The 17,020-nt window shown below is 55.8% G+C and overlaps 2 protein-coding genes across 2 annotated transcripts in view; one reads left to right on the forward strand and one right to left on the reverse strand.

The window, feature by feature from the left end:
• Window positions 1-3,444, forward strand: part of NINJ2 (ninjurin 2) — a 41,940-nt gene extending 38,496 nt beyond the window's left edge. The window contains exons 3-5 of the mRNA XM_019793746.2: window positions 1,599-1,827; window positions 2,350-2,534; window positions 3,056-3,444. Of these exons, the coding sequence (XP_019649305.2) occupies window positions 1,599-1,827; window positions 2,350-2,516 (396 nt within the window). The 3' untranslated portion in view covers window positions 2,517-2,534; window positions 3,056-3,444. The remainder of the gene's footprint in view (window positions 1-1,598; window positions 1,828-2,349; window positions 2,535-3,055) is intronic.
• Window positions 3,445-4,140: 696 nt separating this feature from the next.
• The window catches only part of B4GALNT3 (beta-1,4-N-acetyl-galactosaminyltransferase 3), a 34,707-nt gene continuing 21,827 nt past the window's right edge, over window positions 4,141-17,020 (reverse strand). Inside the window, exons 10-20 of the mRNA XM_034645975.1 lie at window positions 16,139-16,282; window positions 15,213-15,322; window positions 14,101-14,201; window positions 13,753-13,814; window positions 12,292-13,087; window positions 10,102-10,421; window positions 9,297-9,450; window positions 8,966-9,038; window positions 8,402-8,555; window positions 7,694-7,820; window positions 4,141-6,448 (exon numbers count right to left, since the gene is read on the reverse strand). Of these exons, the coding sequence (XP_034501866.1) occupies window positions 6,340-6,448; window positions 7,694-7,820; window positions 8,402-8,555; window positions 8,966-9,038; window positions 9,297-9,450; window positions 10,102-10,421; window positions 12,292-13,087; window positions 13,753-13,814; window positions 14,101-14,201; window positions 15,213-15,322; window positions 16,139-16,282 (2,150 nt within the window). The 3' untranslated portion in view covers window positions 4,141-6,339. The remainder of the gene's footprint in view (window positions 6,449-7,693; window positions 7,821-8,401; window positions 8,556-8,965; window positions 9,039-9,296; window positions 9,451-10,101; window positions 10,422-12,291; window positions 13,088-13,752; window positions 13,815-14,100; window positions 14,202-15,212; window positions 15,323-16,138; window positions 16,283-17,020) is intronic.

A 17,020-nucleotide genomic window follows, 5' to 3' on the forward strand; every position in this document is an offset into this window, starting at 1 on the left:
CTTGCATTCCCACCAACAATGTAGGAGGGACCCCCTTTCTCCACATCCTCTCCAACAATTGTTGTTTCTTGATATAGGCAAATTTTAAAAGAGGGGGCCTCCTTGGATGCTTTTGCAGTAATTTCTCAGATCTTGAATTGAGAGCCAGGTTTGGAGGGGGGAGAATGCAAAGCTTGTAGCTACGGGGCAAACTGGAGGGTGGGATACGGAGAGGAGGAGTGGGTATGGCCCGTAGCTCACAGTTGTTCCCCAGTCAGAAGCACTTTGAACTGTGGAGAGGCCAGGGGGCTGCCCCATAGACTCTCTCACTTAATAAGTATCCTTTGTACCCAGGACAAACCTGTACCAAATGGGCTAGAACCACAGGCTGTAGCTTTGAGGACTTCATGGGGCACTGGCCTTGGCATCCCTGGCCCTAACCAACCAGGCCAGCTCAGCATCCAGAAGGAGCTTCCAGGGCCCTCTGAGCCTGACCATCCATCTAACCATCCAACTGTCCATCCATCCACCCCACTCACCCAAAGGATAACCTCTGTGGTCATCTGCGGGGTCAGGTTCCCTACCTCCAGGCTTGTGACATCTTTCAAAGCTCCCCCTTCCTCTCCTTTCTCGTTGGCTCTGGCTCAGTTCTTGTCACCCTGACCCTCAATCAGACCATAATCTTTCCATGAGTCTCCTTGCTTCTGGGCCCTCCTGGGCCAATCCATCCCAAGCACCACTCCTAAATTAATCTCCCTAAGACATACCCAAGTTCTCTTGAGTGACTGCTGATTGCCTCCAGCATCCGGTCTGAATTTCCAGGTCCAACCCAGAGGCCCGGTCCATACGCTCTGTATCGTCACTCGGTCTTTCGGAGTTGGTGACTCCCTGAGAATACAAGCTTTGTTTTATCTTTCAAAATCCAATCAAATGTAAATTACATGTCAATAAATCCTAGCCAAAAAATAATAATAATAAAAATAAACCAATGAAACAAAGCACTCTTTGCTAGCACGCATTGCTGTGTGCACGCGCACGCGCATCCAGACGTGTGTTCCGGCGAGCACAGCTGCGGCCTCGGGGGCCTTGGCCATAGGGTTGAGTGGGGTCCAGTACAGCTCATGACCCATTCGCTAAGCCGTGCACCCCGCCTCGCGGCCACATGATTTTGGGAGAAGAGGTGCCTTTCCCATGCCACGCAAGCCTCAGAGCTCCTCCTGTTGTCTTTGAGATGCTTTCCTCTCAGAGGAGAAGAGAGAGGCCCAGGCCAGGCCTGACTCAGGTGAAATAGAGAATGAAATGAGGTTGGTGCCTCTCACGAGCAGCCGAGAGCTCCCCCCCGCACTGCCCCCTCCTTCTGCAGATGGCTGTGGGGAGACCCTAGGGAAACAGAAATGACAACGGATTTGAATGTTGAAATCATTTCAAAGTTCAAAGGTCCTTAAAGCCTTTCTAGTCCAACTCTTTATTTGTTCAGGCCACAAAACAGAGAAGGGTGTTACTGGCCCTCAGTTTCCCACCCAGTTAAGGGAAAGCTTGAAAACCTCTCTCCTCTTTCTAGTTTCAACTGCTTTCCTTCCGGGAGCCCCCTAGGTCAGCGTGCGTTTTCTCTGTTACAGCCCGGGGACCCCAACCCCAGGAGCCAGCCCATCAACCTGAACCATTACGCCACCAAGAAGAGTGTGGCAGAGAGCATGCTGGATGTGGCCCTCTTCATGTCCAACGCCACGCGGCTGAAAGCAGTGCTGGAGCAGGGGCCAGCCTCCCATTACTACACCACCCTCGTCACCCTCATCAGCATCTCTCTGCTCCTGCAGGTGGCCATCGGAATCCTCCTCGTGGTCATTGGTGAGGAGCCCTGGCCTGGAGTCGGTCTCGGTGCCCTCTGGGGGGAAGAAAAGCCCCGACTGCCTCCCTGCACCCCCTGCTTTTGCATCTCAACCCTACGCTCCTCCGGCGGTAGCCCTCCACACGCACAAATGCTCAGCTAACACCTCCTACACAGTGAGCGCAGGCTCCCTGTCCTACCTCCTGGTCTCCCACATAGCGGTCACTCCACAATACCTGCCATGACTCTTCACTTACTCGTAGCAGAGGTCTTTATGGTCTTCTGTGTGAGTGCGCGTCCCCACTCCTAGGACCCGGTGTAGCGCCCCAATCCCGATATCCTGAGGTGCTGTGTGGATGCCCGGCGCACTGGTCAGTGAGGGAGAAGGCGGCTCAGCCCAGTGCCTGCCACCTCCCTTGCTTTCTGCCGTGTGGGTCTCTGAGGTGCCAGACTTTCTCTGACCGCCAGCGGATGCTGCGAGGGAGGTTCCGGGCTGTGGCCCCAGCCTGACCCTTCGCCCCCACTCCTCCACTCGTCCACAGCGCGGCTGAACCTCAATGAGGTAGGAAAGCAGTGGCAGCTCAACCAGCTCAACAATGCGGCCACCACCCTGGTCTGCATCATGGTCGTCATCAACGTCTTCATTACAGCCTTCGGGGCTCACAAGACGGGCTTCCTGGCTGCCAGGACCTCAAGGAATCCTCTCTGAACACAGCCTGGGACCCAGGTGAGGGAGAAAGGGAGACCCCTGCGCCCAAGGGCTCCAAGTGACCTTCTCCCAGTGCTGGGGGTTTGGGGTAAGAGCGAGGTCTGTGCAGGCAACAGGGAAAAGATAGATCTGTGGCAAGGAGAGGAGCTGGGAGAAGAGCCTGGACTGGGGCCCAGAAAGGCCCCTCCTGCTGCTAACAGGGGGACTCTTCCTCAGCAGTCAAGCTGGGGTTTCTGGGATGGGTGGGAGGCAGCATGGCCAGTGCTTGGCTCTGCCCTCTGGCAAGAGGGAAGATGCAGCAGGGGATCCCGCCCTGGCACCACGCAGCCGTCCTTGCTACTCAGACTGCGGCCCGCCGACCGGCAGCACCACCACCTGCAAGGGTGCGGGGAACATGGAATTTCCTGCCCCACTTCGGATCTCCTGAATGGGCACCTGCCTTCGAAAAAGGTTGCTAGGGGAATTGTGTGCACAGCGAAGTCCAGGGACCCCTGGTCTGGCCTGCCCTCCTCACCATCTCTTCTCTGCTTCCCCTGCAGGTCCCAGGTCTGGAACAGCTTCTGCCTCTTTCCTCCCCGCTCTGCTAGGCTGGTGGCACTTTCCACAGCCCCTGGGAGAGCTCCAAGGACAGTGAGTTGCCCTTGCTCCCTACCCAGAGCATCTGAATGAAGACGTGCTATTTTACTGGTCTCGGTGAATCCCATCTTGGTCTGGAGTCCTGAGCTCAGACGGGGGCGCTGCCGACCTTTCTTTCTCGTAGCATCTCCTGCACCTAAGGCATGTCTACCTAAGGCCAAGCCCGCCCAGCTTTGGCACTTCTTCCTCCACCCCATTCCTTCCATCTACCCTATCCATTCCCTCTGCTCCAGGCCTCAGTTTTCCCTTTTTGTAAAATGGAATAATCTCTATAAAGTTTTCTGCAAATCCACTATGAGTCAATCTTTATGCATCCGGGCTGGTCTCTGGATACCCTCTCCGCTGTGTTCTGGAAAACGCGTGACTCCCTCTCCTCTGGGTCCTGCTCCGAGTCAGCTTTCCTGGCCCCACCTGCCTTGAGCTAATTACCATCTGCTACATCAATGGCAGATTAGACAATTCTGGATCGATCCATGTATGTGCACAATCCTTTTTGGGAACCTGTCATAAACCTATCCTTTCAAATTAGCACCTCCCCTTAGGCGTGTGCTGAAGGCAGACAAACTCATTTTGATCTTTGCCTTGGCCAAATAGAACGAGGAAGATGAATTTGTTCCCATAAAGCATGGCATCGGGCATCCCTAGCTCAAACAGAAATGATTTTTAGATTGTCTGCTACTTTACAACTGCTCCCCGTGTCTGGCCTTCTTCCCCCAGGGCGTCATCCATCAACCCTTCTCCACTGAAACCACCCATCTCCACCAACCTGCTGAGCAGAAAATGCCCAGTCTGCTCTCAGACGTGAACTCCTCAGGCAGTTCCCCACAGGGCAGGCACCAAACTAATGGTAAAGGGTGGAGGGTGGTGTGGGAGAGTCCTTGGCACACCCATCAGAGGCCTGACAACGGAGGGACAGAGATGCGAACCCTAGGCCCTCAGCCCACCCCTCTCCCATCTTGATGGGTGATGAGAAAAACACACAAGCCACTTTGTTTTCTAAGAAGATGCTGTATTTAATGATTGCCCTCCCTCCTCCCTAGCCCCTCCCCCCACCCGACACATTTCCCTACAGAGTAGGGGCAGTACCAGGCCCTCCCCCTTAAGGCAGATGGTGTGGAGGTAACAAACGTCAAAGGAAAGGCACTGGCCAGGGTCAGAGGGGGCCGTAAGCAGGGCAGGGGAGGCTGGGCTGGCTCCTGTCATTAAGAGAACAGAGGCAGCAGAGCTCTTTGAGTTGGCTCAGGCCTACCAGTGCCATGCCCAAGGGTGACAGCGGCCCCAAAGAGCAAGCAGGCACCCCAGCCAGCCAAATGTCGCTCTCACCTATTCCCTACAGGCCTTTCCTAAAGGCAGTAGGGCTGAGAAAGGGCCACGTGAAAAGCCTGGGCCCAAGGGGCAGGTATGGCATCCAGAAGCCACGGCCCATTAATTGGAAAGTCTTTGTCCTTCTTGATTTCTTAGAGGGGAGCAGGGATTCTCTTCAACCTCCAGAAGGTTCTCAACGGGCTCCATTCTCCTAAATGCCAAGTGTGTGCTCTTGGTGAATGCAGGGCCCACCAGTAGACGCTGGAACTCGAAATGCTGTGACTTGGACTCTCTCACAGCACGGAGCCTAGGCTCCAGGACGGGCCTCCCTGCCCTGCCGCACCCCCACCACCGCCTTTTCCCAGCAGGGAGCCCGCGCTCCCCTCCTTCAACGGACACTGGAGTGCCAGAGCCAGCGTCCAATGCACCACTGGTCAATTCAGCAGCGGCGGCAGAAAAATCCCCAGCCCCAAAGGCACCTGGGGATTTTTAGCACAAGATTAAGTGTGTGATCGTCAGGTGTCAGGAAGGGCGCCAGAGACTACAAAGGCCAAAAGCTATCTTCCCTGAAATGACTCTTTTCAGTTCCTCCTGGCTCCACTCCCCTCCAATTGCAGAAGAGATCTCAGGGTGCTGCCCTTACCTCCCCAAACCCATGGAGCTGCCCCTTCCCACCCCGGTCCCTATTCCTCCCTCTTGTCCACACTCCTTCCTCTTCTTCCGGGCAGGCTGGGGATCTCCCCGCAGGAGGGCAAGTCTGTGGGTGAGCAGGGTTGTGGGGACTCAAGTTTTCCACTTCCCTTTCCTCCCTTCCGGCTGGACGCCCACCCCCTCTTCCCATCTAAGCCCACAGCCTTGTTATAGCTCTATCCTCTTTCCTCTCTGCTTCCTATCCTCCCCAAGGCTTTAGGCTACAGGCGGGCCGAGCCAAGCCGGGGCTGCTCTCCCTCCTTCCCCACAGCTCCCGTCCTGCGCCGCCTTTATGCCGGACACGGGGGGAGTGACGAGCCCACTGCCCACCAGCTGCCTCCCAACCCCACCGCGCATCGTGAAGATGATGCCAGTCTGTGCTTCCGGTCGGGCTGGGGTTAGTGCCGCCGGCAGGGTAAGGTTAATGCCCTAATTGGTGGCCAGCGGCTCCCTGGGAGAGATGTGCGTGTCTCTGGAAGGCACGAGCCGGGGGTAGAGCTGAGAACGGATCCGAGCCGGGGGTAGAGCTGAGAACGGATCCGAGCCGGGGGTAGAGCTGAGAACGGATCCGTGCTGGGCCAGCTCCTCTGGTTATAAATCAGCTGCCGGGTCAAGGACTGAGGGGCACGTCGCGCTGCACAGGAGTGGGTCTGAGGTATGCAAGTGGGGACATGCCCTAAATGCATGACTCCATCCTTCTCTCATAGTCCAGGCTGGCTCTGGACAAGTACAGTTCTGGTTTTCTGTTACAAAAATAGAAACCCCGATAAAATATGTCCAGGAGAAGAGCTTCCTGGTCATGGTCACTACTCCCCGGAGGGGCCTGGGGGTGCCGGAATGCACCGCACGGATGGGTCAGTAGCGCTCAAACAGGTCTTTCCTTCCTTGACTGAACTGTGTCTCCTTTCCCAGGAGCCGGTCCACCTCCGTCAACTGAGTCAACGGCCCCTTCTGGTCCCTCTCCCAAGGTCCTCCCTTCAGGGGCCCCAAGGGTAGAGAGAGGGGCCTCGGCAGCTATCTGCGTGAGGCGACAGCTCTGGTGGAGTGATGGTGTTAGCTCTGAGGCCTCTCAGGACCCCGCCATGGCTTCTGCCCCCCTTCCCCCTCCTCCTCAATGCTGAGCAGGGACACCGGGGAGCGAGAACAGGTCAAGGAGCAGGAAGCAGTCAGTCCAGCAGGCCGCCCCTCGGGATCACGGCATCTTCATCTGGCGGCGGTTCCACATGCCTCGCTTGGAATGGAAGTGATGGAAGAAATTCCTGAGGGAGAGACGTTCCACTTCCAGGCCCGCTTGGAGGATCCTGAATGCGGGAGGGGCAGGGTGAGCAACAGAAGCACGAGAGGCAACTGGGGAGAGGCCCGGGCCCCTGAGGACCCCACCGCCCACGTCTACGTCACCCCCTGTCCCTGTCTTCCTGTTTACTCCCCACGGGTCACGGGAGGAGGCTGGAGCACACAGAGCGTGGGCTTCGGAGCCAGCCAGCCTGGATTTGAACCCCAGGCCCACACCGTGTGAAGCATGTCACCGTTCAGAGTCTCAGTCTGCCAGTCTTTGGAGAGAGAATGATATGCAGTTGACCCTGTCCTTTCTTCCTTTGATGTCTCTCTCCCTTTCTCTCCTCTGCCCCCTCCCCGTCAACCCAAATCTCAAGGTATCGTCCTCTTTCCCTTCCTTTCTCTTGGCAACAAATTTCCCTCTTTCTTCTGTAACTTTTACTTATTAAAAAACCTCTACCCCCAACATGGGGCTTGAACTCACGACCCTGAGATCAAAAGCTGCATGCTCTCTCAACGGAGCCAGCCAGGCGCTCCTCATGGCAGCAAATTTCTTTTCTTTTAAAAAGCAAATTTCTTGAAAGAGGATCTCATGTTAACACAGCTTCTGCTCCCTCACCACCCTGCAACAGGGTCCCAGCCCGCCTGCTCCTGCCTCAACACCCTCTTCCGTCCGCTTGCCAAGTCTGTGGCCTGTCCTGTGTTCTCCTTTCTCCTTCTTCCCAGGGACTATTTCCTGCTCCCTGGAACTCCCTTCTCCCGGGCTTCCAGGGCCCCAGGACCTCCTGGATATCTTTCTGCCCTTTAATGATCCACACGGTCTCTTTTGCTGGCCCCCAAGTCTCTCCTGACCCTTCGCCTGTCTCTCTTGTCCATTCCCCCAGCCTCAGCTTCCCCGCCCGGCAGCGGTGCACGGGAGGAGGGCCCCGATGCAGGAGAAGGCAGCTGTGTCCGTGCTCTCCCACGGCACTGGGCTGAGAGCATCAGCATTTACACTGCTACAGTTCAACGGCTTCAGCTTTACTCCGACAGGTCACCGTGCAGTTTAATCTCCACGCCAACCCTGCGACACAGGTGCAGCCAGTATCATCCCCCTTCTAGTAGACACAGAAACTGGTCTCGGCCAGGCGAGGAGTATGACCCCTGGTAAGAGGCAAGGCTTCCTCTGCGTCCAGTGGTCAGGAACCTGCAGCCCCGTAGGCCCGGCCTCGGCCGCTCTAGCCGTGTTCTCTCCCCATAGCCCCTCTCACGTGCCCTCGTCCCCCAGTCACCTGTCCAGCAGCTCCCAGTCTTCCCCGCCCCAGCGATCTCGGAACTCCTTGGTGTTCATGCCCCCGATTCTGTCCAGGTCTGACTTGTAGATGCCGAGCAGTCCAAACCCATTCACCTCCCAGTAGCCTGTGGCCAGACAAGAAGCCCCCTGTGAGATGAGCCAGGGGCCAGGAGGAAGCAATGAAGCCTGCTGGCTGCATCCCCAGAACCTTCTCTGAAAGACAGAGGACGGGGTGCCTGACGCTGAAAACTGTCTCATGTGAACAAGTCCCTGCCTGTTCTGGGGGAAAGCCCCCCCCACTCCGGTTCAGGGTCCAGTGGAAGCTGCAGTCCCACCAGGGGGTGATTACAGGCCCTACAACAGGATCCGACAACAAAAGCCACTGGAGACACAGCTGAGCGTGCTTTCCTGGTCTGTTTCCCTCTCCAGAGGCAAAGGACCTGTCTCCATATTTCTATCTGCATAGGGCACAGAACCTGGCACACAGTAAATATCTGGTGACTGAATGAAGGGAAGCTGGGAGGAAATGTTCATCGCTGCTGCTGCTGTGGCCGTGGGCACAGCCCTCAGGCACCTCCCTGGTGGGCCGTCCAGGTGGGCAGAAGGAACCAGAGGGGGAGGGAGAGGGCTGCCACAGTGGACATGGCTGTTTCCAGCTCTGGGATAAAGATCCAAGAACCCCACCCCAGCCCAAGGCAGGGCTCACCCTCAGGCCACTGGGGGGTGGCCCCGCAATGCAGCCTCATCACCATGGGGGCGAAGGCCATCTTGCCCTCCACACAGTGCTTCCGGATGGTGTCGATGACTCCAGCTGGGAAGTGGATGTGGAGGTCACAGAGGAAGATGATGCTGTGCGGGTCCTGAGGACGCACGGGGGAGGGTCAGCAGACCCCACAGACCAGGGCTCGGGGGGCAGGCCACTCCCAAGGACAATCCTCAGGCTCCTTCCCACTCGAGTGATGGACAAACTCCCACAGAACAAACTGTTGGGCAGATTTCCACAGTACTGGCCACCAGAGCACAATTCTGAGTCAGAGAATGAATTCTGACCCCTCCCCTGCACCCTTTATGGGCTGCAAGGCCTCCGGACAAATGCCCCGCTGTCATTTTTTCAGTCCCACCCTGGCACCTGCCCTGCAGCAGAGCAGAGAGGACCTCCCATGTCCTCACTCCTTCCTCCCCGAGGAGCTGACCACCTCACACATCCCGGATGTCCCCACCTCTTAACCAGTCTGTAACCGTGTCTGCCAAGCCCCTCCCAGGCTATTACCTTCACCAGGTCTATGCCGGCCTGAAGCCCAGCCGAGCGCTCGAAGTTTCCACTCAGCTTCATGTACTGGTAGCTGCAGGGAGAGGAGAGGACAGAAGGGCAGGGTATGAGGGCTCGGCAGCAGTGGTCTGTGGAGAACGCCGGTGGGCCCGAGGGAAGGTGATGTGTGCTCCTAGTGTGGGATCGTGGGCAGGTGAGCTGTCTGGAGAAAGCCAGACCCCGGGAATCAGGAAAGCCAGCTGTGACTTCGGGCTTTGTCCGGCACCCAGCTGTCCTGGGACTCTAGAAAGCAGGTGGCGCAAGCTGGGCTCCGGCCGGGGAGCCTCCTCACCTCCGCAGCTTGGACCTCTTTAGGGCCATCTCGACGTCCATGTCCTCGCTGCTGTAGTCAGTGATGATGATATTGAAGTGTGGGTCACTGGTGGCCTGGAACAGCCTTTCCATGTCTCTGATAAACTGCTGCACCCAGCGCGCCTGGTTTTTCACTACCGCGGACGGCAGTGGGGAGAGAGAACCGGTAATGCCGAGAAAGGCAGCCCAGTGCCAGCTCCGGCACGAGTCGGGGCCCCAGCGGGCCTCTGCCACCGCGGACCCACCAGCAGTGCAGCAGAGAGGCGGAAGGCAGAGGGACAGCTGACCAGCAACAGGGGTCTCCGCACCCTGCTGCCCATGGAGCCTCCGGTCAAGGCCCCCGGGGAAGGCCTGGGACCAGGACTTGTCCTCAGCTCCCTCGTAGTAACCGACCTTGCTTTCACACTCAAACCCTGTTATCCGCCCATCCTAGCAGCACCCTTGCTCTCCTGTCCACACGTCTGTTCTGTGCTCCCCTTTCCCACTACAGAAACCAGCTAAGCCACCCTATGTCTGTTTCCCAGAGCAGCTGACACCCCTGCACAACGGGGCCACGCTCGCCCCGCCCCCACCCTGACACCTGGCACAACAGGGAGCACCTGGCCTACAAGTCGGCATCTTTGCCGACCACGACACTCAGCCCTGTGACCTCAGGTCCTCGACTGTCGAGTGGTCTCTCCCACGGTTCTCATGAGATCACATCAGTGAGCAGAGACCTAGGTGCTCATGGTGACTTTTAGGATCCCCACTCTGCTGATAACGGCCGGGCTCAGCTTGAGGCTCACCAGGCACAACGAAGTGGACCACGGCTCGGTGATTCCAGGAGAAGCCCTGGGGCCAACACAGTTTGGGCTCTGGGGCCCGGACATTCAAGACATGTCTCCGGCGGTTGTGTGAGCCCCAAACCAGGCCCTGCAGGTTCCGGGCCTCGACCTCTTCCCCACCAGCTGGATCGATGCCCTGCCAGCCTCGTGTAGACACATACTCGGAGAGTCGCACTGGGCGCTGGCCTCGTTCCAGCAGCTCAAGCTCCAGGAGGTAGCGACCCCCGCGTAGCCGGTCCTGGCGCTTCTCCACATTCACGATGCGCTGTAGCTGGTACTTTCTGTGGCAGGAAGGGTGGGAGGCTTGAGTAACTCCTCCCCCACTGTGGGGGGTAACATGGTATGTAGGAGCCTGTGAGGCCAGCGGTCAGGAGACCCTGGTTTTGTCCTAGTGTTGCCATTGGCTAAGATGCTGACACCAGGGACGCCTGGCTGGCTCAGTCAGTGGAGTGTGTGACTCTTGATCTCAGGGTTGTGAGTTCAAAGCCCCACGCTGGGTGCAGAGCTTACTTAAAAAAATAATAATAAATAAATAAATAAGATGATTCCACCAGATGTTTAACCTCCAGTGTTCACTGCCTCCATCTTTAAAAATGCACCTACTGACCTGGGATGGTCTCTAAAGTCTGTTATAGCTCTAAGATCCTAAGCGTATAAGGTGAATGTGTTTCCTTCAGAAACTGACCCTCATTAATAAAATATGGTTCACTCACAGTCCATAACACATGATGGGTTATTAGAGAAATGTTGATTGGTTAGCTCAGTATCATTAATCACTAGGGGAATGCAAATCAAAGCCACCACATGATAGGATTTCACACCCATTAGGATGGCTATTTTCAAGAAAGGAAAATAGGGGCGCCTGGGTGGCACAGCGGTTAAGCGTCTGCCTTCGGCTCAGGGCGTGATCCTGGCGTTATGGGATCGAGCCCCACATCAGGCTCCTCCGCTATGAGCCTGCTTCTTCCTCTCCCACTCCCTCTGCTTGTGTTCCCTCTCTCGCTGGCTGTCTCTATCTCAGTCGAATAAATAAATAAAATCTTTAAAAAAAAAAAGGGAAAAGAAAGGAAAATAACAAGCGTTGACAGAGATGTCGAGAAATGACACCACTGATGGGAATATAGAATGATGCAGCTCATTTGGAAAAGAGATTGGCAGTTTCTCAAAATGTTAAACATAGTTACCATATGACTCAGCAATGCTACTCCTAGGTATATCCCCAAGAGAAGTGAAACATGTTCATGCAAAAAAAAAGTGTACACAACTGTTCATAGCAGCATTATATTCATGACAGCCCCAAAGTGAGCAACACAAATGTCAAGCAACACTATGTGGAATAGTCACACAATGGAATATTATGCAGCAGTACAAAGGAACAAAGCACTCAATACAGTCTACAACGTGGAGAAGCCTTGAAAATGTCTTGCAAAGTGAAAGAAGCCAGACACAGAAGGCCACATATTACATTTACATGTAATGTAACTCCATTTACATGAAATTATTATAGGTCAATCTATAGCAGGAGAAAGCCAGGTAGTGGTTGCTAGGGACCGAGAGGAGGGAGAAATGGAAGTAATGCTAACAGGTACAGGGGTCCTTTTAAAAGTGATAAAACGTTCTGGAATCAGATAGTGGTGATGGTTGCACAACGTTATGAATATGCCTAAAACCCACCAAATTGTACACTCTAAAACTTACACTCTAAAATGGTGCATTAAGTGTTATGTGAATTGTATCTCACTTATAAGAATGTTGATTGGTTAAATGAACGAATGCAAAAACAAAGACAGGCCCTGCTTTCTGCCCTCGCCCTTCTAGCCCATACCTGAGGTCCTGTCTCTTTGAGTCTCAGTTTTGCCTGTTCTATCCCTTTATGACTAGATCCTTCCCTGACGAAGAGGACCCCATCTACCCAGCCTTCCCAGCACTCAACACACATCCCAGGCCAGGTACCAAAGGATGTCAGATCCTTGCCCGAGGGTGGACAAAGACCTGACAGGTAGACCTCATTCTCAGGACCAGGGGGTCCCAAGTCCGTGATTGTCCAGGGAGCCTGCAGCAGGGGAATGGGCGACAGCCCCCAGGTTCCCGCCCCCAGGCCAGCTGGCCGCCGTGCCCCAGCCCCGGTCCCAGAAGACCCTTTTACCTTACCCCCGGCTCCTCTGGCTGAGCTTCCTCAGGAAGACCCGTGTGACCTCGAGAGCCTCCTGCTCTGGAAGCAGCAGGTTGCCAGACGTGTTACAGTTCAGATCGATCCAGTCGGTCCGCAGGGCTTGGAAGTCAAGGTTCCGAGCACTGAAGGTCTGGTCCCAGTTTACCACTGGGTCAAACATAGGCACATATTCGAACACCTCACTCATATCCTCTTCCTCTTCCTCTTCCTCCCCCTCTTCTTCTCCCTCCACCTGTCCTTCCTGGCCTGCAGCTACCACGACGTCTTCCTCGCCATGCCAACCCCTCCTGGGGGCTGGGGGCTCCATCCTGTCTCCCCTTCTCTGCTCTGCGATGTATGTCTCAACTTGATTCAGCCACTGGGACTGCCCTAGAGTCTTCCTGGGACTGTCACCAGTGGGCCTGGGCCCCTTGATGGGAGGCAGTTTCCCTGCCAGATGCCCTGGGGGCCACTTCTCAGAGTGAGGTGGATCTTGGCTGGGCTCAGCGCTGGGTCTTTGCTCCCTCTTCTTTGGTTGCTGGACTGGGACATCGTTGGTCCTCCCAGGGAAGGGAGCTGTGGAGTTCTCCTTGGAAAAGGATGCCAGCAGACGCTCCTGGGGCTGAGCCAGGAGCTTCCGCAGGCCCCGGAGGCGGTAGTCGGTGACACCCTGCCCAGGGAGAAAGGTAGGCACTTGTCTTCCCTCTGTCATCCTGGTGTTCTGGACATTGGAGGCAAGGGTCTCCTCTGCCGCTTCTCCATACTGGGATTCTTCTAGAAGGCTTTCCTCAAAACCTGTTGTTAATAAACAACAACAACCATTCCTCACATCAGAGTTTCTAACCTTTCTTAAGCAAGATATACAAGACAGCAGTTGATCCTAGAATGACACACCAGCGAGCGTCAGATGGGGACTGTACCTGGGCTCTGCCACTTGCTTACTGTGAGATCTTGGGCAAGTTACCAACCTCAACTAATCCCAGTTTCTTCCTCTGCATAAAGGGACTAATCATGCATCTTCCATACGGCTGTTGGGAAGATGGAGTGATATAAAACACCCAAAGTGCCTAGGAGGTACCTGGCACATGCAGGACCCGACAAATGGCCCCTGGCATGCCCTAATCCCTCAAGAAGAAAGGCCACAGGACGACAGTGCTTCTCTATAGCAGAACTTCCCCAGTGACGTGCCAGGGAGAGGGACCCCTCCAGCAGTCCAAGTCATCTCCTCTGGGGCTCTAACTCTTCTCCAGCTGTTAGAAACAGTGTCACTTTCCACATGTGCCTGGGACAGAAAACGAAGGAGTACCACTCTCTACTCCTTTGGGTGTAGGGGGAGGGGCTGTGTCGTTCTGATTTTAAGCTCCTCGGGGGCAGGGCTGGCATGGTCTGAACTTCCTCCAGAAACAGACTATGCTCATCCCCCCCAGCCTGACCTGGAAGCCTCAGCTGTCACTCTGTACCTGGCTGCTCCAGCCCCTGCTTCTCAGGCTGGTCAATCTTGATGTACTCCTGAAAGCCGAACCTGCAGGAGGAAGGGAGAGGCAGACTGGCACCCAGTGCCCCACAGGCTAATGTGTGAGGCTCTGCAGGAAGCGCCAGCAGCGGTATGGGGTCATGCCCAGACTGGAGTGCAGAGACGAGGCTGGGCAGGAGTGTGTGCGTGTCCGTGAGCATGTGGCATGCCCGGGAAGGGCCAAGACTCCCCGGGCTGGAAGGGCATTTGTGGCCCCTCTAGTCCAGACAGCTCTCCCAGCTCCTGCAGAGCCCCTCTGTAAGGTGCTTTTCTTGCCCCATTCAGTGTCGCTCACCTGTCCTGGTAGTAGGAGTTTTCCTGGTAGAAGCATTTATTATGAGTCTCCATGTGGCTCAGGCGGGTATAGTCATTAGGGTAAACAAAGGACAGATGAACCTGGAGCAGAGAAAGCAGCAGCAGGGATGAGAGGGTGGGACCTCATTAAGAAGTCAACCCACCAGACTTAAGCCTGCCGGGACCACACAGGGCTCGGAGGGCCCTGACCTGGAAGGGAGAAGGGCTGCTTTGAGCTCTGGATGAAGACATTTGTTCCACAGACTGGGATTCCATCCCACTCTTCAGGTCTCCTCTCCTGGGCTCTCTGAACCAAATGCAACCCCGGACTCAAGCTTCCCAGTGCATGCGTCCCTCACCTCCCATCCTAGCTCCTTCTCCCCAGCTGTAGCCAGCACCATTCTCTCCTCCTCCTGCCATCTCATCCTCCCTGCCACCTCCAAACCCTTACCTGAACCTCCCACGGCTCTGGAACAACCCCCCTTTTGTTAACCACTCCACTACTTCCTGCCCCCCTTACACAGCTTCAGGCAATGCCACCAACCAGCTTCCCAGTTAGACCCCACCCATTCCCTGACCCAGAGGATGACTCTTGGCTGCTTCTTCCTGCCTCGAGCACTCTCTTAATCGTTTTTTAGATCTGCATATAGACTGTGCATTCCGCCTCTGCGGTTTCTACCTGGGCTATAGACAGATTCTCTAGAGCTAACCTCCCCTCCACAGTTCAATTTCCCCAGTGCCTCATCTATGAGTTTAAGAAGTACTGCTGGCCGATCCCCCGGTAGGACAACCCAGGTAGGACAGGGTTGTGTGGCTCAAGGCGCGGAGAGTATAGGAAGCCTCAGGCCAGCCCACCTCCCATCGTCATCATCACTGTGGCAGAGGTGGTGTTGGAGGCCGTACTAAGGCCAAGCACTCATTCTCGAAGTTTATAGGGTGGTCCACTGAGCCACGGGCAACTCGGAACGCAAGTAAACCCAGCCCATGGACCTGTGAGGCCACCCTGTCTGCTGCTATGTGGCAGGGAAGGGGAAGAGTGAGGCCCGGCACCTCTCCATCTCAGCCACAGGCCACAAGCCCCCACTGCCCCTACTGCCCAGCACCAAGACTTACAAAGCGGAGTCCCTGGTAGCGCTGCAGGGGGAGCCCATCCACCAGGTAGCTGGGTTTGTAGGGACAATCGGGCAGGACGTGGCGGAGATGAGTCTTGGGGATCAGAGGCACTGAGGACAGTAAGGGAAGAGGGATGAGGGTGGGGACGCAAGCCTGGAACGGGCTAGCTTCAAGGCACCAAGGCTCTCGGCTGAGGGGAGGACCGAAGGCCTCCACTCTGAGCGGGCACCTTTTGGTATGCGCTCATGGCAGCCGTGGGCAGAGTCCAAGTCCATCAGCGGAGGTTGCCAAACCAAGGCTGGCACCATTCCTCTGCGGTGGGTGCATTCAAGAAGCCTTGGAGGCCAAGGACTCGGACTTGGTCCCCGGTTCATGGCACGGTGAGTGCTGTACAGGGCCAGCCCCAGTGAAGGTTTAGAAACGTCCAAGAGGCCACCGAGTCTCATCTTAGCGCAGGGCCAATAACCGAATTTCCTCCCAGCTGTTGTGCGGGTTTGAGGGTCGGGGGCTCTCTCATCTATTAAAGTATAAACGCTCCCAAGAATTTACGACTCCAGCACCTTGGTGGGAACATACTTCTCTCGTTGGATTAGAAGAGTTGGGATCCAGTAGGAAAGTATGATATATGTGATTGTGGAGGGACACGCAGGGACTTCTGGGCTCTAGTTCTAATTCCTGTCCTGGGAGGTGGTTACACAACGTTTGCTGCGTAACGACGTGTGTAACGGTAAAATCGTACACATATATATTTTGTACTTTTCCGTATGCATGTTATATTTTACACTCCAAGGGAAAAACCAAGATTCTCTGACTCTGGGGATACTGTGGGAGAAGTGACAATCTATGGAGTCTCCTCTACTAACACCCCGGGGCCTGGCAGCATACGGCACCCAGACTGGATGACAAGCATGCGGCCAAGGCCTTACCTCGATAGAGGGTGTCCCGAGGGTCAGGCCGCAGCATGTCTGCGAGGGGTGGCTCCTCTCTGGGAAGAGAGTCTCGGGAGCCTGCATGGCTGGCTGCTGTCTGAGGGATATGGCCCACATCATCCATCCTTAGGACGGTCTCATCTGGGCCCAGGGAGGAAAGAACAGAAGCAGCTGTGAGTCTGAGGCAGAGCCGGAGCCCAGGCTTCTGTAATGCCCCCCAGGGATGGTACGGGTGTGCGTAATCCCTCTCCCCTCTAGCCCTGCCCTCTCACAAGTTGTGGGTTCAGCTACTGATTTCCCTTGGACCCACTCGACCAGCCCCATGGCTACCACAAAGCACAACTTTGTGCAAATGGGAAAAAGACACCACTTCCTCAAGTGTGTCACCGCTCTCTGCTGGAAATCTGTCATCGTGAGTCTGCTACATTTATGTCACAAACACGTATTGAGCACTTACCAAATAACCAGCCGGCACTGTTCTAAGCATCTCACAAATACCAAACCACTTCATCTCCATAAGCACCGCATGCCTTAGGTGTTTACTGATTATTCCTACTTACAGACTAGGAACTTTAGCAAAGAGAATCTAAGTCATTTGCCAAAGACTACACAACCGGTCAGTGGCAAAGCTCAATCTGAACCTGGGCAGTGTAGTCTCAGCCTCCGGGTTACACCGCATCTCAGGTAGACCAGCCAGCAAGGCGGACCACAGCAGGGCACCCCCTTGCGTTCTCAGCAGCCCGGCTCATCGCCCACCCCATCCTCCCCCACTACCCCTGCGCCCCACCCCGCCCCCACCAGTATTCTCCTCTCCAAGTGGGCCAGGCCTCCTCCTCCCCTTTCTAACCACTTGGGGACTGCTTGCTCGCTGTGGCTCGC

The sequence above is a fragment of the Ailuropoda melanoleuca genome, chromosome 16 (assembly GCF_002007445.2).
Source record: "Ailuropoda melanoleuca isolate Jingjing chromosome 16, ASM200744v2, whole genome shotgun sequence".
Classification (NCBI taxonomy): domain Eukaryota; kingdom Metazoa; phylum Chordata; class Mammalia; order Carnivora; family Ursidae; genus Ailuropoda; species Ailuropoda melanoleuca.